Source organism: Pleurodeles waltl, chromosome 6 (genome assembly GCF_031143425.1).
Source record: "Pleurodeles waltl isolate 20211129_DDA chromosome 6, aPleWal1.hap1.20221129, whole genome shotgun sequence".
NCBI lineage: Eukaryota > Metazoa > Chordata > Amphibia > Caudata > Salamandridae > Pleurodeles > Pleurodeles waltl.
In genome coordinates this window covers 518,673,765-518,700,577 of record NC_090445.1, presented here as the reverse complement: position 1 = coordinate 518,700,577, position 26,813 = coordinate 518,673,765, and the positions used below count along the sequence as shown (strand labels likewise).

Below are 26,813 nucleotides of genomic sequence, written 5' to 3'. Positions count from 1 at the left end.
TCCACTTGCTCTATTTTATATTTGGGTGCTCGTTGCAGCCTCTTGTTTTTTTACAGCGCCCATAATTCTTCCTTTTGCTACTCAGGCCCATATTTATACTTTTTGACGCAAAACTTCGGCGACGCAGTTTTGCGCCAAAAATATTACTGCCGGCTAACGCCATTACTGTGCACCGTGCGGGAGTCAAATTTCTACTTTGACGCACAGCGGCTCAAACCACAGGTGTAAGTCTTTTTTTTTACGCACGTTGCAGTGTCACGTCGTAAAGGAAAATAATGTTAACGTGGCGGAAATTACTGTGAGCCGATTTATGACACTGCAAACTGGATATGTGCCATTTTTTGACACAACAGCGTCAAAATTCCCCACATACACAGCCATTTCAACAGAGGAGAGCCAAAATGGATTCCAGATGCCTGTACAGACCCCAGGAAGATGAAAACAGACCAGGAACCAGCCAGGAGGACCCACACAAGAACCAGGACAGGGAGAAGAAGAAAAGAAAGTGTCGCTTCAGTGCAGAGGAGCAGGAAATTCTGGTAAAAGAGGTGACGGAACACCAGCACCAACTGTTTGTCACCTCAAAGTTGCCAATCAGTAGGAGAGAGGCAATATGGCAACAAATTGTTGACAAGATTAACAGTGTGTCAGAAGTACGCAGAACAGTCATCAAGTGCAAGAAACGCTGGCATGACTGCAAGCGCAGGACCAAGGAAAAGATGGCCAGGAACAGGAAGGCAGCACTGCAGACTGGAGGTGGGAGTCCAGCACACAGGAGCCCCTGGGCCACATGGAAGAGATGGTCGCACCTGTCATACCTGAAGAGATTGTCACAGGGATTCAAGGACAGAACAGCGCAGACTACCAGAAGACAATGCACATGCAGGGTAAGTCCCATGAGAAACTAAAATGCACTAAAGTTAACTGCAACCGGGGGGGGGGGGGGAATACCGATTACACAAGGCATGTAAGTCATCATATACATGGAGTGGCATGGGTAAAGGGGTACGGCACGGTGGCATGGCCTGTACAGAGAAAAGCTGGGGCACACCATAACACAACACCAACAACAGTTCAATGGGGGTATGCTGCCATGCCAACAATGTAGCAAAGGTAAAGCCACGCCAGGAGGGAAGGGCACAACGTCAAACTGACATCCCGTCACACGTCAGCCACTATACCCCCTACATTAACTAGGGCCCAATTAACAACCTCTAGCCATACCGACAACTGGAATGTAACATTGACAACAGTTGCCACTACCACCTCTGCTGTGTGTGCAGCTCAAGTAGTCTTTGGCAGTAACGTCCCCATAGATCATACACACCTAAATAAGGGGGTTTAGGATGACAACGTTAACAATCCCCTGAAACAAGACAAATGTTCCAGTCCTGTCAAATGTGAATGCCCATAGTTGCCGCAAACAGCACTAAGGTCACACCCATGCTGCATATGTCAGAGTCCATCCTGTGCCTGGGTCACAATGCAACATCCCAAATGTCATACTGCTCAGACAACAGCATTGAGGGGGAGGACACATGTAACTGGTCACTGGAATACACCTGCACAGTCAGAGGAGGAAATAGGACACTGCTACGACTATCAGGGCAATCCAATGTACCACACATTCCCCTACATCAGCTGTACATATTACCAATGCTGACATCCATATCGTGCCATAACAATGCTATGCATAGTATACGCTACACTTCAACTACATATAAGTGGATGTGAAAGATCAGAGACTGGGGCAGGTCCAGATTGTTAAGTGTGCTGCTAGTGCCATTAGAGCACCCACAGCCAGTGAAAGTTCTCACCATGACAATGGAAGTAGATGGAGGGTTGAGTAGGACAAGAAGGTGGCGATTCACTATTTGGCCAAAACCAACACCTAGAGGAGATGATGCCGACAAGTCTAATAACTGACCACAATACATGTGACATGCAGGTGGGGCATAGGCTTGGGAGAATACTAATATGAAAGACAGGAACAATGAACAGGAACCAAGATCACAATGAGAAATCATCACAAGGCAGGCATGTCGCATCACAAATGCCACAACACAGACACACTAATTGTACCCCATTTCATTGCAGAGGGAGATGGATCTGCTGTGAATATGCCTGTACAGGACTAATCTGATGACATGGATGACGAGCTGACAAACATTGGCCACCAGACCCTCCAAGATGTCCTTGGAACCCTCCAGACCCCACCTTCAGTCACAAGGAGGAGCACAGAACAAGCAGCCATCACAGAGGAACCACCCACCACCCCTGTCAGCTCCAATACAGCTGAGGACACAGAGGACACAGGCACCAGCTTTGAGAGAACTGTAGTTGGAGTACAGCGGGAACTGGCCAAGGAGGTGCGGGTGGGGATGCAAAATATGGCAGCCAGCCTTGAGGGGATGCGTTTGTGCATGATGTCATCTGCAGATCAGGCAGCAGCCATGCAAGCGCTAACATCCATCCTGCAAGGACTACAACAAACTTTAAAGGAATACACCACTGCAGTAAGGGAGTTGCCACATTACCTTGCACACCAAACCTTCCACTGCATGCACGAATGCAATCATGACCCCCTCAGGGCCGACCTGGCTGCCTACCATCATGATGTGGCTGCTATTCTTAAGAACCAGCAGATCCTCCTTGCAGCAGTACTGCCCTTAAGACCCCCACAGGTAGCAGCTACTGGGATGTCTGACTCCACGTCTACACACACTGAGGTGTGTGTTGCCCCTTCACAACCACCACCACCAAGGACATAGGAGGCAACACACACATCAGAAGATGAAGACATGGAACAGATCACCTTCACATGTAAAAGTACCCGGAAGCACTAGTCCCTGTCACCTGGTCACCTATTACCAAGCCCCTGCGCTTCGTAACATGCCAATCTTGCAACAACTGTACTCAAGAACTGTTCTGCAAACCACTGTCTATCTTGTCAGCCTGCCTTGTGATTGTCTCTCACTAACTCATTGGAAAACCCTGTTCCTCTGCACTGTCTGACACTTCACCCCAGCATGTCCAATGAATTGTCCTTTAGCACTTGTGTAGGATCACAATGGAAGATGTCACTATAATGGACTCACAATCATGGACAATGTACATATAGCACTACAGCACTTTTCAATAAATAGCACTTACACAACCACTTTGTCTCTGTGTAATGTGACACATCAACCGTGCAGTAGACCACTGAATTTTGCCTTCTGTCCAATTATAGAGCTTGTCATTACAACTGTCCTGAAATAATGTAGTCTGATAACTATGCACAGTGGCCTGGATTCTACCATACTCTGCCCTTCATGAGGGTAAAATCTGAGGCAAAGAGAATCTATACACCACAATGCTGTGTTGGACAGAATAATGTTTCCTCAAGGGATATCTAAACCATAAAATAGTGCCTTTAAAATGTTGCCTCCATGCAAAACTAACACATGCAACTGTTATATTCATTACTTTAAAGTTTTTTATTATATAGAGTGTTCACCTGTAGTTATTATCTAGAGCCTTGGAATTTTGGAGTCATGTTGATTCTGAGCGAGGAGCTCGAGACAAAGAGAGACGGACGTTAGAGCGGAGGCTGGGATGTTTATTTACCTCCTTATCTAAACTCAACCTTTGGCAATAAAACCAGGAAAAGAATACTTGTTCTCCATGAATACTTTATTACACTGGTGACGAGGTTGGCTAATCTGCGCTGTGTGGACGACATCCCAACTCCATGACGTTACACCCGTACTCTCAAGGGAATACGTTTAACGGCTTCACACATCTGTGAGCACTGGATTCTTTGTTTCTTCCTTGGGAGACACTGTTGCCTCACTTTTACAGTGCTGGGATGCGACTGAGAGATGTACAAAGTTTTTTTTTAAACAGCAGCAGCTTCCTTCAACGGTACAGCGCTGTTGTGACCCTTACGGAAGCTTGCACCCGCGGCTTCCTTTCACGTTTCAGCGGCACTTTGTTTAGTCTGTCATTTTGGCTGGAAGACGTGACTTCCCAGTTTCTTTCCGCCGTTGTGAACTTTACGGAAGCTCGCATCCGCGGCTTCCTTTCACATTTCAGCAGCATTTTATCCAGTTGGTCATTTTGACTGGGAGACATGACTCCCAGGCTTCTTTCCACGGCCGCTGTGACAGGCTCAAGCTCACATCCTGCGCTCTTCATCTTGTCGTGTAAACAGCTGCTGAAAGAATGTAAACAACGGTGACTGTGTTGCAACTGGACGTGTGAACAGCTGCTGTGGGGAATTAATCATCAGTGACTGTGTTGTTATTTGATATCGCCGCCTTAGCTTCAGACTCTCGACCTCTACAGCTGTTTCCTGATTTCGCTTTCTCTTCAAGAATTTTCTTTCATTGGCAACGTTTGTTTTCTTTTTGCTCAGCAACGTGTTTCTTCCAGATAGACTCTGTTGTCAACCTTTCCACAAGCAAGTTGCATTACTACCGCTGATATGTGTAATAATCAGTTACATTTCTCTTGTTACTGTTGTAAAGTTTGTGCTATATACTAAGTTTATGCTATATATACACTATTTGCTGGCTATTTTGCTTGAATTTTATAGGTGTTATCTTTCACCTATAATCTGTTTTACTCTCTTTTGCTTGTCTGTGAATTCTGATTACTAGTCCATTTTTTTAGCCTATTGTTATGCAGAACGTTACATTTCCTCCGTTTTTTCTTTCCACTCCTGGAGAACCTCCCATAAATTGGGGAAAATAGAAGAAGGTTTTCGAAAGGTACTCCAGGGTGTGTGGTACATCCTTGAGTAATGAAAGAAGAACTGCATTGTTACTTCACTGTTTGGGAACAGAAGGTCAAGAAATTTTTGATCATCTAATCCATCTTCCTGATAGTGAAGCTATCAATCTCAATGAACACAAAATATCCATTAGAAAAATGAGATCTTCACTATTTACCCAAAATTAGTGCTATCTAGAGAGGTATTACTTTGGCAAAAGACATCAAGCTGAGGGTGACACTGTTGAAAACTACATTACAGAATTGAGAAGTTTAGCTTCATCATGTAAGTTTGGTTCGACATTGGAGGAAAGCATTCGTGACCAATTCATGTTAGGTTGCAACATTGAAAAGGTACGGGATGAATTATGGTTATTAGATGATCCACAAATTGATCAAGTAGTATCTCTTGCTAAGAGGATTGAGCATTCTCTTAAATGTGTTGAAGTTGTCAAAAACAGTGATTCGAAAGATATTAAAGTGGTTGGTGCTAGTAAATCTAAGGTCAACAAGTTTTCTGACAGGGAAGCTACTAGTACTAGCAGAAAGAAGTGTTATAGATGTGGCAGGGAAGGTCATCTTGCAAAAAGCTAATTTTGTCCAGCGATCAACGGTTCTTGCCTATTTTGCAAGAAGAAGGGACATTTTTCATCTGTTTGCAATCTAAAAAAATCTAAACAGACACTGAGTGTTATTGATGATCATCCAAGCAGTATCAATGATAATTCAGACTTTGTGTGTGGCCAAATAGTTCTATAAGTTTCAGATAATAGTTTGAGTGGGCCCCAGGAGTATATAACTGTCGAAGGAAGGAAAACAAAAGTACTTTGACTCGGGTGCGAAAATCTCAGTAGTCTCAAATGCATTTTATCAGAATGAGTTAAAAGGAAGAGTTAATCTGATGTGGCCTGATATCACCCCGTGTGCCTATGGTGGTGAGCCAATAGATCTACATGGATATTTTGTTGGGCTAATTGAATACGAGTAACGTTACACTTTGGGAACATTTTATGTTTCCAAAAAAGGGGATAGTATCATGAACTGGTGGCACCAGAAAGATCTGGGTGTGATGCTAGACCCTAATAGTTCTCCTCCTATTATATTAAAACAATCTCATGATTCCCCTGTGGAAAAAATAATGACTACCACTGATCTTTCAGAAGTATTGCGCAAGGAGTTTGGAAACGTTTTCAGTGAGAAAGTTGGGTGTATGAAGGGGTACTCACACAAGATCAATTTGCTTTCAGGTGCTGTGCCTTATTTCAGTAAAGTTCGGAATGTCCCCTTTGTGGTAAGGGATGAATTACGGTCTGAGCTACAGAAATTGATAGATCAAGGTGTGATTGAGGAGGTTGACGGAACTGATTGGTTGTCTCCCATTGTCATTGCCAAGAAATCTAGTGGTAAAATTAGGCTTTGTGTGGACCTCCGGAGGCTTAACAAAAGTGTGGTGGTGGACAAATATCCCCTTCCCAATATTTCTGACTTGTTAGCTATGGTGTCTGGGGCCAAGGGTTTCTCCATGATCGATCTAACCTCAGCCTATCACCAGATAAAGTTGGATGAATCTTGCAGGAATTTCACAGCATTTATTACTCCTTTTGGAACGTAGAGATTCATTCGTTTGCCATTTGGGTTGATCTCAGCTGCATCTGTTTTTCAGAGGGCAATGGAACGAATATTGAGAGGCATCAGTGGTGTCTGTGTTTACCAAGACGATATTTTAGTGTATGGCAGAGATCATTTTGAACACAATGTAATTCTCAGGCAAGTCTGAAGTAGAATTTCTGAACATGATCTAACCATTAAGACTGAAAAATGCAAATTTGCGGTTGACACAATTGACTACTTAGGTCACACCACAACTGGAGGTGGTTTGATACCAAAGAAAGATCTTGTTGACACAAGTCGTGGTTTGACCTCTCCCACATCCAAAGAGGAGCTTATGCAGTTTCTAGGAATGGCAGAATATTATAATAAGTTTATTAAAGATTTTTCTAGCTCCTGCTTCAATATGAGACTCTTACTGAAAAAGGGAAGATAATTTATATGGAGTGAAGATTGTGAGAAGGAATTTGTTGCATTAAAGAATAGTCTGTCCAACGCACCTAGGCTAAATAATTTTGACAATCGATACTGACGACCGATGCTAGTAGCAAAGGTTTGGGTGCAGTGTTACAGCAAGGTGTATGTTGTCCTGAGAACACTATTGTTTTTATTTCTAGAAGTTTAAAGGGAATTGAATCTAGGTATTCAGTAATAGAAAGAGAAGTTCTTGCAGTATTCTGGGCTATAAAGAAATTAAAGAAATTCTTGTGGGGAACATCTTTTGTAGTGAGGACAGACCATAAACCTTTGTGTGAAATGTTTAATTCCAAAGGTATAGATTCGGTGACAAGCAGAATTACTAAATGGATAATAGCTTTGCAAGAGCTTGATTTTATTGTCAGGTATGTTCCTGGATCTGACAACTATTTGGCCGATGTGTTGTCTAGATTAGTGTCACCCTGTCTATCTGATCAGAATGAGCCTAATGTTGATGGGGAATTGGAACAGTTTGAAAGTGTGTGGGAGGTAGATTATGAAACAATTTCTGAAGAAAGGTGGCGTGAAGAAACCGAATCTGACGTCACTTTACAAGAAGTGATGAGGTTGGTACAATCAGGGTGGGGAAGTAGAGCTCAAGGTAGCGCAAAGTGTGGTGAATTCTGGTATGTGAAAGATTAATTGGCAGTAGATCGTGGTTTACTGCTTAGAGGTACGAGGTTAATACCTCCATCCAGTGTAAGGAACCAGTTAATTGATCATGCACATAGTAGTCATATGGGTATCTCCTAAACCAAGGAAAGATTGCGATTGTCTTACTGGTGGCCCGGCATGGATATTCAAGCTGAGAGAGTTGTTCAAGATTGTGTATGGTGTGCTATAAGTGAGAAAGCCATGAAACCCAGAGTGGGAGTAAGCCTAAGGGACCATGGGAGGATGTAGCTTTAGACATTTTGGGTCCCATACATGGTGAAGGTTCGGCTGACTATGTTATTGTAGTGGTTGACATGTATTCTAGATGGCCTGAGATCTGCTTCACCAAGGGGATAGAAACTGTGAAAGTAATACGTTTTCTCAAAGATTTAATAACCAAGGAAGGCATTCCTTCCACACTTCAAAGGAAATGGAGGAGTTTCTTAGAGGGTGTGGAATCAAGCATAACTTGTGTGCTTTATATCATCCAGAGTGTAATGGTTTAGTTGCGATGTTTAACCGTGTCATTAAAGAAACAATCACAATTGCTACGGACAGTTGGTTAAATTGGAAACAAGAAGTAATGAGAAAAATAGCTGTGTACAAACACATTCCTCATTCCGCCACTGGACAAACACCTTTTGCTATATTTCATGGTAGAAGAGGTAATACCATTCTTGAACCGAATTGGGTCAATGATTTCTTGAGTGACAGAAGGGTGGATGCTTTTGATGTAAATTGGAAAAATAGCGAACAAGAGAAATCTTTAAAGAGCAAACGATATTTTGATAAAAAGAATTCGGTGAAAAAGACTGTAGTTAGTATTGGTGATTTGGTTATGATCAAAAGGCCTTTTCATAAAGGTAATGAAAGGAAGTTGTCATCTCCTATGAAAGTTTTGAAACTCTTCACCAATGCGGTGAAGTCTGAAGATGGTCGAATATGGAATTTAAGTAGAGAGTCATCAAGTGTTATGGTGACACTTTGGACATAAAGAAGTTCAAAACACAGCGAGATAGGATCTCACTTCCTACAGATGATGGAGTGTTAAGAAAGCCCAAGAGAATCATCAAAATTCCTTCCCATCTGAAAGATTATGTTTAGATCTGAAATGCCTTTTTGGTGTTTCTAGTTATCAGGTAATGAAATGTAAATGTTATGTATAATACTGTTCACTTCTTTTGTTAATTTGGATAGGAGAGAGGTGTGTTATATTCATTACGTTAAAGTTTGTTATTATTTAGAGTGTTCATCTGTAGTTATTATCTAGAGCCTTGGAATCTTGCAGTCATGTTGATTCTGAGCGAGGAGCTCGAGACAGAGAGAGACGGACGTTAGAGCGGAGGCTGGGATGTTTATTTACCTCCTTATATAAACTCAACTTTTGGCAATAAAACCAGTAAAAGAATTCTTCTTCTCCGTGAATACTTTATTACAGTAACATTGGCCACAAATCTAAGCGAACAGTCACCAAACTGCATGAATGGAGGTGTATGAGTTTACATCCAAATAAGTAATCATGCTGAACAGTGTAACAAATGATCTATGTGAGTCAAGTATACTATACTACAAGAGAGCTTACCACCACTCACCTTATAAGGGTTTCCTTGGACATCAGACTGCAGTCAGACATAACACAGTGTCCCCAATCATAAATCTGGAAGCACTGTATGTGACATTGAAAACATACTTAATGAAAAAAACACGTTGGGATCCATAGTAACTGTGATTGGTGGTTGCAATGAATGGTCTAATCTTTGCATGGTAGCTTTGGGGTAGCTGCCAATGTTAAAGCTCATTTGGGATTTGCTTGCAGCATAGGACACAAAATGTAATACAATAGAAATACTGTACACTCATGCCAAGGCCCTGATCTACAGGCATGTCACACATACTGTAAAGGGTTCACTACATATTTATTAAACAGTAAAAACAGAAGTGAAAACTCGGGGAAAAGCCTTAGCTACCCTAATCTACTCTAACTACTCATTACCCACAACTGTCCCTAACTAACCTAAGCTAAACTTACTTATCACATTTAACGAAACGTTCTAAACATCAACCCCCGACCCCCTTAAGAGACAGGACACATGGAGGACAACAGATACTAACCTAAACACATACTATCCTATACTAAACAAATATATATATTTTTTATATATATTTTTTTAATGTTTTTTATTTTATTTTTTTTAAACACACAAGAACCCCAACATTGCCCCCCACCCACCCACTCAAAAAGAAACAGTAGAAATATTCAGGACCCCCCACCCCCTACCAACTAACACTAACTAAACTAACATCCTATACTAATCTAACACTAAGTCCCCTAAACCCACAAAGTATAAGAATCAGGAAAGAGGAGGGAGGGGAGGGAATCATGTCCGTCAATACTGCTACAGGTTGGCCCTCCAGAGTGTCCTCTTGATTGACTGCACCCGCCGGTTTACATGTCGCACCTCCTGCTGCAGTCGACTCATTTTACGCAGGACACAGTCCAATTTACGCTGCATCTGTACAAAAGCAGCAGGTTCAATAGCTGCAGCTGGGGTGGTCTGGGTGCCAGCTGAGGAAGTGTAGGGCTGTGTATTGTCCATGGCTGTGGGCTGCCCTGCAGGTGGTGCTGTGCTAGGGCCTGGAGCACTTGCTGAGGTGGTTGCCTCAATGGTCCCAGCTGCTGGTGGTGCCACCTTGGTGGTAGTGGTGGTGGTGCTGGTGGTGGCTGTGGTGAGCAAAGAAGGGCGCCTTGTGGGAATGCCCTCCAGACTCCAGAGGCCTGTTCGTGCCAGTATCTGTGGGCCATTTTTCGGTCCCCAGACTGTACCTGAAGTATGTGCTGATACCTCATTGCCCGCCATTGAAAATCCCTGACCTGGATGGGTGTCATATTTGCAGCTGCGAAGACAAATAGATAAGCTAACATTAGGAACTGCATTGTGTGAAATGGCACAAGAAGTAAATCAGGCAATACATCTATTGTACCTGTAACAGCTCATATCATCATACAGATCATTGATTGTCCCTGAGGAAGTACATGGCAAGCCAGCCTACAAAGGTTCTATCACAAATAGCACATCCAAACCCTACAAGATGGGTAACAACTGGCATGATTTTGGTATCATAGTTCTGCCAGTTGTCAGCTAACAATCATGCAGCACATCCTCGGCCAATGCCAGGGCTACAAATGTCATTGTACAGGATGGAAATCTAGGGCCACATGATCTGCAAGCTGTAAATGGACTTGCTAGTATAGTACTCATGTGGGTAAAATGAGTGTGTATACTAGGTTCAGACAAAAGATTCACTGATTTACATGTATGTGTACCAAACTTGTATCATCAGTCCTTTGTACACTATTCACAAACCCATGCCTGTGTTTGAGGGAGGGGGGTGGACTAACAACTAACAAGGACACCCAGGAAGCTTAGGAAAGCTGGACATGTGTTTGGCTCAACACACACACCACAGGTAAGGGGTATCTACAAATAGGAGACAGCAAACACTTGACCAATCCCAGCGCCACACATGTCTGGAAATGCAGACCTTTGTCCACATCATATACTTCCAGTAAGCCATGACGTACAACAAACACAGAGATGAATCCCCTGGCCATGAGTTGCATGCACACCTAGGCAATTGCACTCAAGTGCCACATACTGACCTAGAATCCCTTAATAAGACAATAGGATAAGGATTGGCCAACTCAAAGATGGTGATAAAATGAAATTCCACTCATGGAACAAAACACATGATTGGCCAGCGCATCACACCTTACTATGTGTTCAACACACAGGAGTCTATCACACATCACCAGCGAACTCAACACATAACAGACATATCAACACTTACTGGAGTTGTCTGGGTCCTCGAATGTAGCCACCTCACCAACAGTGTAGGGTGCCGGTCCAACTGTAAGGCATGGAAGGGTGAATTGTGCTCAATTTCTGTGCACTGTCCAACAATTCCAAAGACAAATACTATGTGTAAGATTACATAAGTAAGTAAAGCCACTCAGACATGATGATACTGCATCCGATATAGCATGGCTAACATGTACATATCATGGGTCTCCAGTGAGTGTTACACACATATCTGCACACATGCAGTGGCCCTAACTAGCATGTGGGGGCAAACATGCTCCTTTATTAGTGAGTAGACATAATAATGGAGTGCATTCGTCTCATCATGTGTATCCAAGAGAGACATCCAAGGCCACTTTCCTTGAGGAGTGCATTACCAGTCAACCAGCTATTGTGACCATGACAAATTTATGACACACAGTTACAATGTAAAGAGGAGCAGGGACAGTTGTTAGCCCTCATGTTGTTACAGTTTCTTCATTTGATGTGGCCCAGCTATAATGAGTTGCACCAACCATAGAGATATGAACACATATGCATACCTTTGGCCAGCCATCCCTAAACGAAAGGTGGAACTACAAACACCAAATACCAGTCTCAGATGTTAGCTGAGGGCAGCTAGAACTTGTTCCCTATGTCTCCAAATCCAGTTCTGACATGTATCCGAAATGAAGAAGGGCCACAATAATCCCTAAGATTTTTGGAATTTCCGTGATCGCTTTCCTTACATGCTCACCAGACACACATGAGACATATGTTTGTGCAACATTGCTATCATCAATTGACGTGAAGCCTGCACTCATTCTCAGCCTCATGTAGTGTTTCAAAAGTCAGTCTAGCTGTTGCGTCAACAAATGTTGGTAATTAATTGCTTCCTAACAGCTAGCAATTGTGGTCCTTAACATAGTACATAATTGACCCTGTATGTTTCCGAAGCATTCCACACACTCAACAACATTACCGGCAGATATTGTAGAAATCATTTGATGTCACTACAGAGCATTTAATCATGCACATTTACATGATTTGTACTCACCAACAGGGCCACCAATCACAATCCCCAGGTTGCCCAGCAGATCTTGCTCCCTGGAGATGAGGTCAGCCCAGCAGTGCTTCAGCTGGTGGACATTCCTTGGTGTCCGATAAATGCGTTGCAGGTGATGCAAGGCCTTTGCCCACCGGAGCCTCTGTGCCTCAGTGTGATACTCCTGTATTACCCACCCACCTGCCTCAATCAAAAGGGGGAGGAAATGGCACACCAGCCATATAAAACTACCCAGCTCCTCCTCACCCATCTTGCTAAGACGAGGCCTACCCAACATCTTAGCAGCAAAAGATAAATAGGGGATAAAGGGAATAAAGGGGAACAAAGGAGAAAAGGGGAAAAGTAGAATAGGAAAAACTTAAACTAAACAACTAAAACAGCCCAACTAAACCCAAACTAACACTACCCATAACAGACTCCCAACAAAACAAAGACAATACTATACAACACAATTGTACACAAAAAACACTCAGACAGGATACAACAACAATTTATTATTCACAAAATGACAAGAAATGAACCACACAGGAGACAAAAGCACAATTTGACCAGAAAAAACTCTCAACATAGCCACACAGTCAGTAAGTATCACAGACTGGAAAGTGAAAGTGAAATTACACCCACTGTACATAATCTGTAAAGAAGGATATCCTATTACATCACTTCCTGTTTAAAATGGCGGCCGTTTTTATCGCTATGAGTCAAAAAAAATTGACGCATACAATCTGGGCGTCATTTTTTTCGACGCAAAGGAGTAGAAATGAGCCTGCATCCATATGTTTCGAAATAGTTTAATACTTAACCAATTTTCTGAGGTGAAGTGTGGAAGAGTCAATGGTGTTTTCAGGGCATTATGTGTCGTTTTTCGGGCATAAGCGGAATTTTTTGACGCGTATGCGTCAAAATTTCAGGTCATTAACTGGGTTTGGGTAATTTTACCATTTTAATGTTATGTTACATTTGTGACACAACTGAGATAGGCTGATTGCACCCACTTTGGTCATGACGGTGTATGGGCACATGTGAGACATCATACTACTGCGGACCATGATCGCTACTTCATTTACAGGATTTTCACTCTTGACTGATGCACTAGATGGCCAAACGTGTGGCATACATATATGTATTGCACACATTGGGCATGTTTGGCGTCAGGAGAGGATAGCAATGTGACGCACATAAGTACAATACCTCAATGCCTATGGCTCAATGTGTGTGCATTGGCTACTAATGTAGTTGTTGACCCAGTGTGTGTGCATCACAAGATGCATCATTGCAAATATGCTCATATGAATGTGAAGTCAATGTGTACAACCCTCAGATGCAAGTCAGTGTGGAAGTGAGAGAGGACATGTGTTAGTTATACATGTAGCAACATCTGGTGTGTGCACTTCCTAGTTTTTGGGTAACGTAAACACCACAAATGACAAAGCATGCACCGGATAGATGGCAGACGCTTGTTCGTGTCAATGGTCCCAAACTTGCCCATCACATGTCCTTGAGTTTTGGATACAGCATCCTAGGCACTAGTTGGTGAACCCACCGTGAGTCAGGCACATGTACAGACTAAGTGGGTACCATGTTATTGACACGGAAAGCCAAAGGTGAACCACAAATGTAATATCATGCCACAGTTATGGTCATATGACTGAGCCACAACTCTCCTGTGGCAGTGGTGGACCAGCAGACAAAGCAGCTCGTGGCCATTTATTTCCAGTGATCATTTGCACAGAGGTGACTGGTTCATGTGTGTGGTCCAATGTTGATCCTGTAAATTTTTAGGGGTCTATGTTGTCACAGTTACGTCCAGGTCTTATCATGAGTCAGTGGCGGCTATTCTTGTATCTACTGAGTATCCTTCGGAGATCAATGGAAGTAAAGCCAATGAGGACATAAGAACCTACATGGGGATGTTCCTACCCTGTCACTGCAGACGTGTTATGAGACTGTCAACAGGGCAACCTTGGTGTGCTGAGTGAGATCATATCTCAGGAGTCATGTTCCGGCAGGTGTCATTACAACATTTGTACACAGGTTGGCCTGTAAAGTTCCCACTGCATCTGGGAACATCATAGCCTCTGTGTTGATTAATCTTGCAGCTATTCAGCACGCACAGGCCATCAATATGTTGTGAGCAATGTGATTCAGCGTGTGAACTGTCAGGGTCCTAACATGTGTGGACTTTTCATGCACATTATCAGAGGTTGCTGGTTCTGCTGGAGGCACCATACCCAATTTCTGCATACGGCCCTGGTACACTGTCACACTTTGTCGCTCATGCATACATGAGACCCAGACAAGGGATAGGCCATGATTTGGGTATTTGGAGACAAGTTCCCAATTATTGTACAATAAAATAGCAGATTATGCTATACAATGTATTTGAGTATGCATTTAGGAAGCACCTGACAAAATACCCCCGGAGGAATGTGAGGGTTGAGAAAGCAAGTATGCTACATATGTAGCCACGAGTAACCTTTAGGGTAACGTACAGACAGGTGCCAGTCAGGCTGACAGGATGCAGGGTCAATCAGGATCCAGTAGTTTCACAAGGTACATACTCAGTGGTCTGAATAAGACTGGTCGGAGGAAGAACAAGACAGTTGACATGGAAAACTGTGTTTGTCCTGTTTTTTGGAGGTGACATATAAACCCAAGGGCTGTGTTACACAGCTTATTTTTCTAGCAATGCATAACAGTGTAATTGACAAAATGGCAGCTTCTATGCTGTTCCAAGCATCTGCAAGGGCAGTGCATGTTCAAATGCGTGGTCTGCATGGAGGTGCTCACAGGTGTGTGCTGCATCAGTTTCTCACAAGTCCTGTAGGTGAGATTTGAGTTCAAATGGCCGACAGTGCCTTTCTCATGGGAAGCAATCTACGAATGATAACAGGGCTTAGAGACTACAAGCCAGTGCATTATTTAACCTGACGTCCATGCAGACAGATGTACTATGACTATGGCATACCATATGAAAAGGTGAAGCACACTGGATTACTATTGTTAGTCTGTGTGTGTGTAGTGGAGGGAATATCTGGGTACACATATTACTATTCCAGGGACCTTTTAAGACAGGTGGGGTGAGACCAGGAGCATGGGTGTGTCAGGAGTTAGGACATGGGCTGACATGTACATGGAATGTCATGTGCGCAATGCTTGTCATAGGTGTGGCACTTGTGCTGTCTATGTTCTGCTTATATGGAACTCTAGTCACAGATAGTCCTTGCAAAGATAGGTGCTGTTCGGCTTACTGCTGTCAAGGGTCTGGTCATACATTCCTGTTACCAATGCAATAGCACATCCACTGCCTCATGTATGAGGCTTTTTTCCCATTACTAACTGATGGTGTCTTAGTTGTGTGCCATATGCTGCGATGAACCATGTTGCCAGCATGTATGTGTGACATTGGTGTGGTCCTCTGCTATTGCCCTTCAAAGGTGAAATGTACAGGATATATGTCATTTACAGTGTGTGTGAATGTGACTGTTGTATAATACGCATCACAGTTGCTTTGGAAATTTCTGTGTCCTGATCGGTATGTCAGCAATGCTCTATGAGGCTACACTCTTATTCTGGTAGTTAGAGATAAAGTTGAGCAAAAATGATTACCCAGACCATGATATGGTGATTATTATCGGTGTTTATCTACATATGTTGATACAGTGGTGATGGTGAGTTGTTTCAAAAGAAATTGTTCACAATATGTTGGCGCCTACGCAATCCAGCAGCTGTGTTTTGTTGTTCCCCCTCATGTTGCAGGCCAGCATCCTCCTCTTCCTCCTCTTCAGGCATTTGTGGCTCTGATTCTAATAGGGGAATGTTCCTTCATACACAAATGTTGTGCAGGATGGCACATATTAAAATTATCTTGCAGACCATTTCTGGTGAATATAGGAGGCTGCCACCAGTGATGTCAAGGCACCTGAATCTCGACTTGAGGATGGCAAAGGTCCTCTCGACTATGGTGCGTGTCCTCCTATGTGCCTCATTGTAGGCACGCTCTGCTGCAGTGCTTGAGTTTCCAAATGGTGTCATAATCCATGGCTGGATCCCAAACCCCTGATCAGCTGAAAGAGAAAATGATTGGGATCATGTTGATGTAGCTTGCCTCATTAATATCATCTTGCATGGCAGTAGTTGTCTTGTGTTGTCTGTGACTCTTTTGTGTTATTGTGTTGATTCCAGGCTTCTAGGATGTACCATCTGCATTGGGTTGTTTCCTTGGCTGAAAGAGTGTTTGCCTGCTGACCGGGTGTCACCAGTATGTTTTGGGATATGCAGTACAGGGTGCACTCCCTAGCATTGTGACTTGTGATACAGGTGTTCCTGTGTCTTCACTGAGGGTGAGATTATAGTTCCATACCCAAATTCAATTTGACAGTGGTGGTAACACGTTAGCATCTATGTACCCTGGACATCCCATACCTTTAGACATATGCAATGGAATAATTTAAACATCAGTGAGACGCTTACATTTTGCAAGGGGACAATTAGCCAAACCTCTCCATACGTTGTGATCATTGACGTCTTGACATGAGCCTGTACACTAATTTCAGATGTGTGACACGTTCACTGCAGACCTATCAAACATGCCTAGTGGTGTCACAACCTCAGTGTGTTCCTGTTCACATGTCGCTGTTGTGGTGTATGTGTTGTTTGTCCTAGAGAGTTGCTGTGCAGTGTGTATATAACTAGGGTTCTGTACCTACCAACAAGTAGTCCATTGGCATATCGTCCATCCTGGAAATGTTTATAGATGGTACAGTGACGGAAGATGAATGAGTCATGGACACTCCCAGGATAATTTGCCACGATATTGGTGACCAATCCTTGGTGATCCACAATGGCCTGCACATTGATGGATTGTGTGTGCTTCCTGTTGCGGTATAGGTGTTCAGTTGCAGCAGGTGGCACAAGGCGTACATTTGTGGAGTCAATGGCACCAAGGACGTGTGGGAATTCATTAATGAGGTAAACCCCTGTTTTGTCTCCTGCTGCTTCTGCTGTGTGTTTGTGAAGCAGATGTGGCGGGGTGTGAGTCCGATAATGGCATCCAGTACTTTGGGCAGGAAGGCGAGAATGATGGCTGTGATATCCCAGCAACCAGGGCGCCAGTGGTTTGGAAGGAGCCACTTGTCAACATGTGTAGTACAACTAGCAGCCTGGTTTCTGTTGGGATGGTGTGGGGTGTCGGCAAGCTGGGTGCCAACTGTGGCTCAATGTTGCGCAGCAGCTGCTGAATGGCTTGCCAGTTAAACCTGTACCTCTGGATGATGTCATGTTCCCTGAGGCCATGAAGGGTTGTCCTGGTGCGGAATATCCTCTCCTGCCTTCTGCGTTGTCTTTGGGGTCCCTGCTGGTGTTGTGGTAGCTGCTGTTGTTGTTGCTGTGCTCTGCGTCTGCATGCACAGTGGATGAGAAGCACCTCCATTTCTCCCTTTTGCTGCTCTGCATTTGCTTCTGTGTGTTCTGATTAAATACAGGTGTGTTTGCCCCATTTTAATGCCTGCCCTGATCCAGGCATTCATTTTTTACGCAAATCGGGCTGTGCGTCATTTTCCGCCTCCGCCTCCCGGCCGTGGGGGATTTTTGCCCGGTAGCATAAATACGACGCATGGGCGTTTAAGTAATTTTTTGGACAGGAATGCCTACCTTGCATGTCATTATTCCAAGGCAGTTTCCCGCATCCAGAAAATGACGCACATGGTGGGATTTTGATGTCCGCGGGCTCGGGTGTCAAAGTTTAAATATGGGGCAAGGTTTGCGCCGAATGTGCGTCAAAATGTTTGATGCACATTCGGCACAGACGGAGTATAAATATGCCCCTCAGTGTCTTTTGATGGCACCTCGTGGAATTAGCTTATACCGAACATTCAACTGCTATCCTATTTAGCTTTGTTTTAGACAATTCTCGGTTCTAACCAGCAATAACGTAAATTCATCACAACTCTTTATATTTGAATGTATCAATCATTTAAAAATGCGCTTCTTTGATGAAAGTACATTTATGTTAGTGAAAAAATAAAATGCATCATAAACATAATTTTCCTCAACAAAATTGCCCTACTTCATGAGATTTTGAAATAAATCTGGTACGATAGTAAGCTTTAATGAAACCTCTCATATTTTATTCAAGAAGAACTGAGGAAGTACATAAAGTGTACCATAAGCACACAAGACATACAAACATAGTAGTACATTTTTTCTCAAAGAAAAGTGTCGTTGGTGTTGAAATTTGTTAAAAAAAACCATTCCATCTTATGGTGTTGCTTCTTGAGAATCAGACACTCCCACCATCATTAGCGGGCAATTGCTAGAACCTTATAAGTTACTGGGATGCCTATCAAACCACTCAATCTTGGCTTGATGTCAATTTCGTTTGGATCACAAGAAAACTTAAGTTTGAAGTTCTGAAGGATCGAGGTGATGTATATGAACAGTTCGTTCCTGGCCAACCCTTCTCCAACGCAAATTCGTTTACCTGGAGTGAGAAAAGCCACAAGAAAATGAAAGGTGTAGTCCACTGTAGCAAACATTAATAATACATTTTAACAACCATCGATTACCACACATTGAGGTAACTGCATTGCACGTAAGCACATTTAAGTATTACTGCACAATATGTCAATGTCAAAATGTGTACAGCCCAAGTCCTGAGGGTGTTCTGCCTCTGCTAGAAACAGAGAGAAAACAGTCACATTATTTAGGGAGTCAAGAAATTGTAGATGGCCCGATATAGCTTTAACAGAGACTGGGAAAATATTCCAATACGTTTCAGCTAGAGAGGAGAACAACCAGCTCCCAATCCAGCTTTCTTGATCTTGGGCAAGGGCAATGGTTGGTGATCAGACGGCCGAAGGCTGAAAGCACTGGTGTTGGGATGGAGGACATTCTGAAAGTAGACGTGGCAGGTTTTGTAGTAGGCTTAAAGGCAGACAGTGAAGTTTGGGCAACAAATGGTATGAAGATTATTGCCTAAGTGCATTGCACAAAACACTGGCAGCAGCATTTTCGATCACTTAACCCTTTGCTACCAGGTTTTTTCCCCCTCAGGTGCCAGGCCTTTTTTTGGCTATTTGGTGCAGTTCGAGCTTAGGTCCTCATAACCTTTTGTCTACAAGAGCTATCTAAACCAAATGTGCACTTATTTTTTCCAGCATCCTAGGGATTCTAGAGGTACCCAGAGTGTTTGGGTTCTCCTGGAGAGAGTACTAAATTAGCCAAAATACAGCAACATTTTCGTTTTTAAAAGAAAAATGGGAAAAAGGGCTGTGGAAGAAGGCTTGTGTTTTTTTTCCTGAAAATGGCATCAACAAACAGACTTTGTGGTGCAAATCACCATCTTCCAGCTTTCAGGAACAGGCAGAAATGAATCAGAAAATAAAAATGTTCAACATAATGTTGGTATTTTATTGGGACATGTCCCATTTTCACTACTTTTTGGGCTTTCGGCCTCCTTCCAGTTAGTGACAGAAATGGGTGTGAAACCAATGCTGGATCCTGGACAGCTAAACATTTCTGAAAAGTAGAAAACATTCTGAATTCAGTAAGGGGTCATTTGTGTAGATCCTATAAGGTTTTCCTACAGAAAATAACAGCTGAAATAAAAAAGGTACTCATTTTGCTTTGTAACTTTTTCCTGCAATGTCAGATTTTCAAAAGTATTATACCATTACTTCTGCTGGACCCTTCTGGTTGCAGGGATATGTTGGACTTCTAGGTTCATCAAGAATCCTAGGTACCCAGAGCCAATAAAAGAGCTGCAGCTTGCAATGGGTTTTCATTGCATACCGAGTATACAGCAATTCATTTGGTTAAGTATAAAGAGTGAAACATAGGTATCAAGGAAACCTTTGTATTTCCAAAATGGGCACAAGATAAGGTGTTGTGAAGCAGTGGTTATTTGCACATCTCTGAATTCCGGAGTGCCCATACTATCAAGTGAATTGCAGAGCTTTTCTTTAATATACGTCTTTTTACACACTTTCTTACATTTGGAAGGATAACATTTAGAGAAAGACAAGGGGCAATAACACTTGTTCTACTATTCTGTGTTCCCACAGGTCTCCTGATAAAAATGGTACCTCACTTGTGTGGGTAGGCCTACTGCCCGTGACAGGAAATGCCCCAAAATACAACATGGACACATCACATTTTCCAAAGAAAACAGACCTGTTTTTTGCAACGTGCCTAGCTGTGGATTTTGGCCTCTAGCTCAGCCGACATTTGTGGAAACCTACCAAACCTGCGCATTTCTTAAAACTAGACTCTTAGGGGAATTCAAGATGGGGTTACTTGAGGGGCTCTCATCAGGTTCTGTAACCCAGAATCCTTTGCAAACCTCAAAATTTGGCAGAAAAATAACTTTTCACACATTTCGGTGACAGAAAGTTCTGGAATCTGAGAGGAGCCACAAATTTCCTTCCACCTAGCATTCCCCCAAGTCTCCTGATAAAAATGGTACCTCACTTGTGTGGGTTGGCCTAGTTCCCGTGAAAGGAAATGCCCCAAAACACTATGTGGACACATCAAAATGATCAAATATCAGACTACTTGTTGTTGCTGGGGGGCACCTGGGTTTTCAGTCCTGTGCTCAGCAGCCATATAGGGAAACCTACTAAACCCAAACAGTGTTTTCTTACCCAGAATCCTCCGCAAACCTCAAATTTAGCTAAAAACAAATCACATTTTTCCTACTTTTCTGTGTGGGATCACTTACCGGCACAAATTTCCTACCACCCATCGTTCCCCTCAGTCTCCCGGTAAAAATTATACCTCGCTTGTGTAGGTGGGCCAAGTGCCTGTGACAGGGAAGAGCCAAAAACATGTTAAAAATAAGGGGTCTAGGATGACAACTGGGGCATTGTTATCGGTATAGATGCGACAATGCTGGGTAGTAGGAATTTTGTGGATTCCTGCAGATTCCGGAAGGTTCCATCACAAAAGTATGGGAACAATGTGTGATTTCCAGCAAAGTTGGAGGTTTGCAGGGCATTGTGGGTAAGAAAATGGTGCAGGGTGCATGTGAAGCACACCACCCTGGACTCATCAAGATGCTTAGTTTTCAGATGTGTCTAGGTCTCGTAGATTTACCTACATGGCAGCATCCCAAAGGCCAAAAAGTGCTGCCCTCACCATTTCAAGTGGGACGATTTTGAGAGTTAGACAAGCTCTCATGGCCCAAATTTGAAACCAAAACCCAAAATAATCGAATGTCCTCTTGCTTGCCATGGGATAAGATGTTTTAGTGTGTGAGAGCTGAAAGTCTGTTACCCCCTTCAGTTTGTGGTAGCCACCACCCCACAATTTTTTTTTAAAATTTCCTGACATTTAATAGGCTGTCTGCCCTCCCGGGGAGTGGATCGGGGGTAATTGCACCATCTGCCCACCGGTGGGCAGAACAAATTTGCCCCCATTTATTTGGGGTGGAGGTATGGCCATACAGCCACCCCCTTTTTTCCAAACAAACTCTTCCATGGTGACTGGTGGGCTTTCTGCCCCCCTGGGGGAAGATGAGCCTTACAAAAATAGGCTGTTCTGCCCCCAAAGGGGGCAGAAATAGCCTAAAATAAATTTGCCCCCTAGGGGAGAGACCTTTGCCCAAGGGGTCGCTCCCCTAGTGTGAAATTGGTGCAAAAAGAATCCCTGGTGTCTAGTGGTTTCTGCCCCCCTGGGGGCAAATTGGCCTAGGAAAAATAGGCCAATCTGCCCCCAAGGTGGGCAGAAATGGCCTAAAATAAATTCACCCCCCAGGGGAGTGACCCTTGCCTAAGGGGTCGCTCCCCTTTTTTGATATTGTCGCAAAAAAACAAAATCCCAGGTGTCTATGGGTTTCTGCCCCTCTTGGGGGCAGATTGGCCTAATAAAAATAGGCCAAAATTGCCTAAAACTATTTGCCCCCCCCAGGGAAGAGACCCTTGCCTAAAATGTCGCTCCCATTAATTTAAGCCGATCTGCCCCAGGGGGGGTTAGAAATGGCCGAATTTCAAAATTTCACCCTGGGGAGCGACCCTTGCCAAAGGGGTCACTCACATTATTAAATCAGCCAAACAAAAACAAAAATCCCTGGTGTCTAGTGGTGTCCAGTGGCATTCCTGCAGCATGATTGTTATGCAGGAATGCTCAGAGAGACATGAAAAAGAAGAAAAAGCCTTTCCTTCCCTTTTCATGCCTCCCTGACCTTCCCTGTCCCCGCAACGAGGAGAAACTAATGGGAGGTGACCTCTGATGAGGTCAGAGCGCGCTTGTGCGCTGATGTCATCAGACTTCACTGGGGGCTTGGGCCTGGAGTGGAAGGGGAAGCAATTCTCCTTCCATCCCTGCCCATGGGAGGGGGGTGCGAGGCCCTCATGCTTCCCCCCGAGGGCCCATTGCTGGACGAGGTTGCTATGTCCCTGGCGCCTGAGCGCCATGGCAGCGGACATAACCACCTAGTTTAATCGGGACCTTAGGAATGCCATGATAGAGGGAATTTGTCAATGGTATTTGATAGTATATGTGTTTATAGAGCAAAACTAAACCTAATCTGGCCCAAAGTGCTATGCTGCTAGCTTCTTAAAAGGATTGCACATATCTTGAAAACATAACAAGATGTCTTTAAAATCTGCTACTGTTAGGTGTTTGCCAGGCAAGGTCTTCTGATCTTTTATTTTCAATTTAATGCTCAGAGAAGTTCAACACATATGTTAGACCATAGCCTTTGGTCTGCAAAGCATCTTTTGAGCTCTTTTTTCTCTTTAGAAGCTGGAAACTTCCCTTTGTTCTTCTGGGGTCAGGGATGTTGGTCAGGGCCCAAGGCATTATATGTAGGCCACATGCTGCGTATTAAGCATTCGTAACATATCATACCTGTTATGGCGCTGAGAGAGCGTAGCTTATATAATCTATATTAACATGAACATTTTATGAATTAATGTGTGATAATGGCGCATAGAAACTGTAGAAATGATTTATCGCTTAAACGTGCACCTGAAATGTGACCACCGGGAGTGGCCGCCAATATATACGAGAACTAATAGAAATGACTAATGTTGATAACATATGATATTAAAGTGTGGTTTTGTACTAATTATTTATGATTGCGTTATTGAATTTGCGCTGGAATCTTTGTAGGCCTTAAGTTAGCATGAGCCGAAGCTTAGCTGCTTAGCTCTCATATTAAATGTATTTTTCCTATCTTGCAGTGTGCTGACTCGCAAAAGGACATGCCCCCTTGTTTTCTTCAAAGTAGAAGCTGAATGTAACCATAGTAGATCCGTTCCCATGAAATCCACATTGCTTGTAGAAAATATTAGACAAAATGAAACAGTTGTGATTAATGTAATGTACAAGGTCGTTTGAACCGGTGAAGACAATGGAGCTACTGACCAAAAGATGTTCAAAGAATTAAAGAAGGATGAAATCATACCGGACGTGCTACCTCTGAAGACGCCAATCATGTGGACCAATGAAAAGCTTGTAAAATAATATGGGGTGAAAGATTAATGACATAATCCATTTTCCAATTGGGTAAAGATAGTGGGGTATAACTAAGATCCAATAGAATTTTAGGGGAATGTACAACGAAAAAGGGATAAAAACCCATAACGCGGGGAGCCATTTAGAATTAGGTAGGGAATGCTATTGATTTTATCCAGAAACTTTGTCACTCTGTTTGGTGACTTATTGGTTTGCTTAAAACCATCCTCGTCCTTAGAGTGCCTATTTTTGCACTTTAGCTCCTTATGAGGGAAGTGCCCCTTTTGCCCTGGAGCTGAATTCTGAATGATGGCGATTAGACTGATGTCCTGAAGACGAAGACTGAACCTGAGTGCTGACCTAAACCTTGGAGGGTAATTATGACACTGAAATTGTGATTTGTCTGTTTGCTTTTCCTTTCTAGGTACCAACTGCTTACTTTTGACAGAGACCATAGCTAGATGTTTTCCAAATTGGTGTTCAAAATTGTTTTGCATGAAGCCCAACATGATAATGCTAATCATTGGTTAGGACAGGAGTTCACTAAACTGACACAAATAGACAAACGACTGAATCTATGCTTTGTTGAACTGACACGTTAATGATACACTGCTAAAAGTTGATCTATGCTGACGCTGTGTTATGTTCTAATAATTGCGTTCCTTGCGTTGTTTAAGTCTTATTCTAGTTGCCAAATTATGACAATGTTATTGAGTGTTATGCTAATGAAATTAACACATATGCTCTTAGAATTGTAATCAATAGGGAATAAACCTCATAAAATTCTACTAAACTGGTGTGGTTATTCATGACTGCAAGGTCATGGTAGTGTCTTGAATTGATTAATGACTTTGACTAAAGTGAAATGTATTGTTGTGATAAATATTGATGACCTCATTGACGTATTGATTGACATATTCATTAGCTATCTCGTCCTAAGGTGTCTCTCAACTGGGTCAAAAGATTAATTGGCCTAAAACGAGTCCTGATGTGTAATAAATTATCATAAAGGGACGCGTTAACAGCGCAAACTGCCCACATGCAGCCTCGCCCATTTATTTATGCCCACTATCAGGTGACTGTGAGTGAAACCAACAGGTGATGTGAGGACGGAGTAGGGTTTAACAGCACTCCACCTTTGGCCTACAACTTTAAATTCCTTGGTTATAATTTAACAAATTCACAAAGAGTGAAACTAAAAAAAACTAAAGAAGCACATTGGTGGCGAAACAAAAGCAGTGAATCATACTAACAGACCTCCATGGAAGATCACACAACATACATGCAACCAACATCATGTTGTTGTTAAAGAACACAGGTAGTCCTTAGTCAGAAGCACAGCGGATTGCTATCTCCATCTCACCTAGTCCATCACATAGTCCTGGATCTGTTGAGAAGGTGACAGATTCCGTCACTGTTTGTACCTCGGGAGACCACAATCAGGTCCAGAATGGTTGGTACAGGGTATTTTTGCCTCTTATATTCTACCTGTGATGGATAGTTCAGTAGGTTCAGGCCCCATTTGGAAGGGCGGTGGCGATTGCAGTCCTTGTTGAGGGGTTAGTTGCAGATTAGCCATGTCATGGTCACCCGAGGCTTCCCATCTGTAGACTTCAGCGGATTTCTGGGAGTTCCTTTGAACTATTGGAAGTGTGATTGCATGGCTGTCTATTTGCCCAAGGATTAACTTACCATTGTTCAACATATCTTGCCAATTTTCCATGGGCTTCATTCTAAAGGGAGCCAAAACTTGCTTCCGGGGTGCTGGTCCTTCATTAGCACCCAGTCCCCAATGGAAATCTGAAGGGCTTTTGCATGACGGCATTGAAATGCTTGATGGTTCTGTTATTCCTAACAAGCTTGATCGTCTATGGGAGGCATGGAAGAATGCTCCCAGGAGGAATGATGTGGGTTTACGTCCATGACACTGCACCCGAAGCAGAGGGTTCTTGAGGCCACTCCTGTGATAGAGTGGAGGGTTAATCTGTAATCTTTTAAAAAGGTGTCAATACCACTCTATGAATTGTTGCTCTGCCTCCGCAATCCCAATTGCCTTTGTGAATATCCTCATGAAGCATTCGACCTCGCTGTTGGCTTGAGGCCAACGCGGGGTAATCCACTGATGCTTGGTCCCTCTTTTTATCAAGTAGTTTGTCAGGTTCTGGCCAGTAAAGGATGGGCTGTTATCTGTGGGGAGTTCCTGGATAAGACCTTGGGCAGCTAGATTGTTTGTAGCTTGGGGATCATTTCTTCTGTAGAGGTAGCCTTCATGGTATTGACCTCCATGTACCTGGAATAGTCGTCAATGACCACTAGCAGGTGACTGCCATCCTACAGGCTGCTGAAGTTGACAATGGTGCAGTGCCAAGGGGCTGTCACGTGACCACTTGGTGATTACGGGGGAGGTGGGGTCGACCTTGTCCGATGGCTTGGCAGAGGCTGCAGCGTTGGCCTGTCTGTTTGACTTTTTTGTCAAAGCTGAGGAACCACACCCTGCTTCTTAGTCTACTTTTTTCTTGATGACCCCCTATTGTGACCCAGGAGCAAGGTCCACCAATCGCTGAGTCAGACTGGCAGGCACTACAAGTTGGGCCCTCTGAGCAGGCATTCATCTGCTGACATGGTAAGCTATTTCTTCACTTGATGTAGTGACCTGACCATGCACTGGGCTTCTGCCATCCTTTTGGGCTGGATTGCCATGATGGCGTCCCAGCTCCCTGACCTTCTGGCTGTTATGGCCTGCTGGAGACAGTCGTCAGCCTGGGTGGCTTTGATGACATTGGTTAGCAAAATGGGGATGACCCTCCCATACTCTTCAGCGTCTTTGTCCTCTTGCTCTTCCTGGGGTGTGGAGGGCTGAAAATTCCAGGAGGGGTAGTCTGCAGGGTTGTGGGTGCCAGGGCAGCCCTCCATGGAGAAATTATACTCTTGTAACTGCAGAATCCACTTATCAATTC

The 26,813-nt window shown here is 43.4% G+C and overlaps 1 protein-coding gene across 2 annotated transcripts in view; it reads right to left on the bottom strand.

The window, feature by feature from the left end:
* Positions 1-18,505: 18,505 nt before the first annotated feature.
* LOC138299950 (cytochrome P450 2G1-like) overlaps positions 18,506-26,813 on the bottom strand; it is a 278,392-nt gene continuing 270,084 nt past the window's right edge. For both annotated transcript variants that reach the window (XM_069238678.1, XM_069238679.1), the window contains one exon: positions 18,506-18,880. In XM_069238678.1, the coding sequence (XP_069094779.1) occupies positions 18,699-18,880 (182 nt within the window). In that variant the 3' untranslated portion in view covers positions 18,506-18,698. The remainder of the gene's footprint in view (positions 18,881-26,813) is intronic.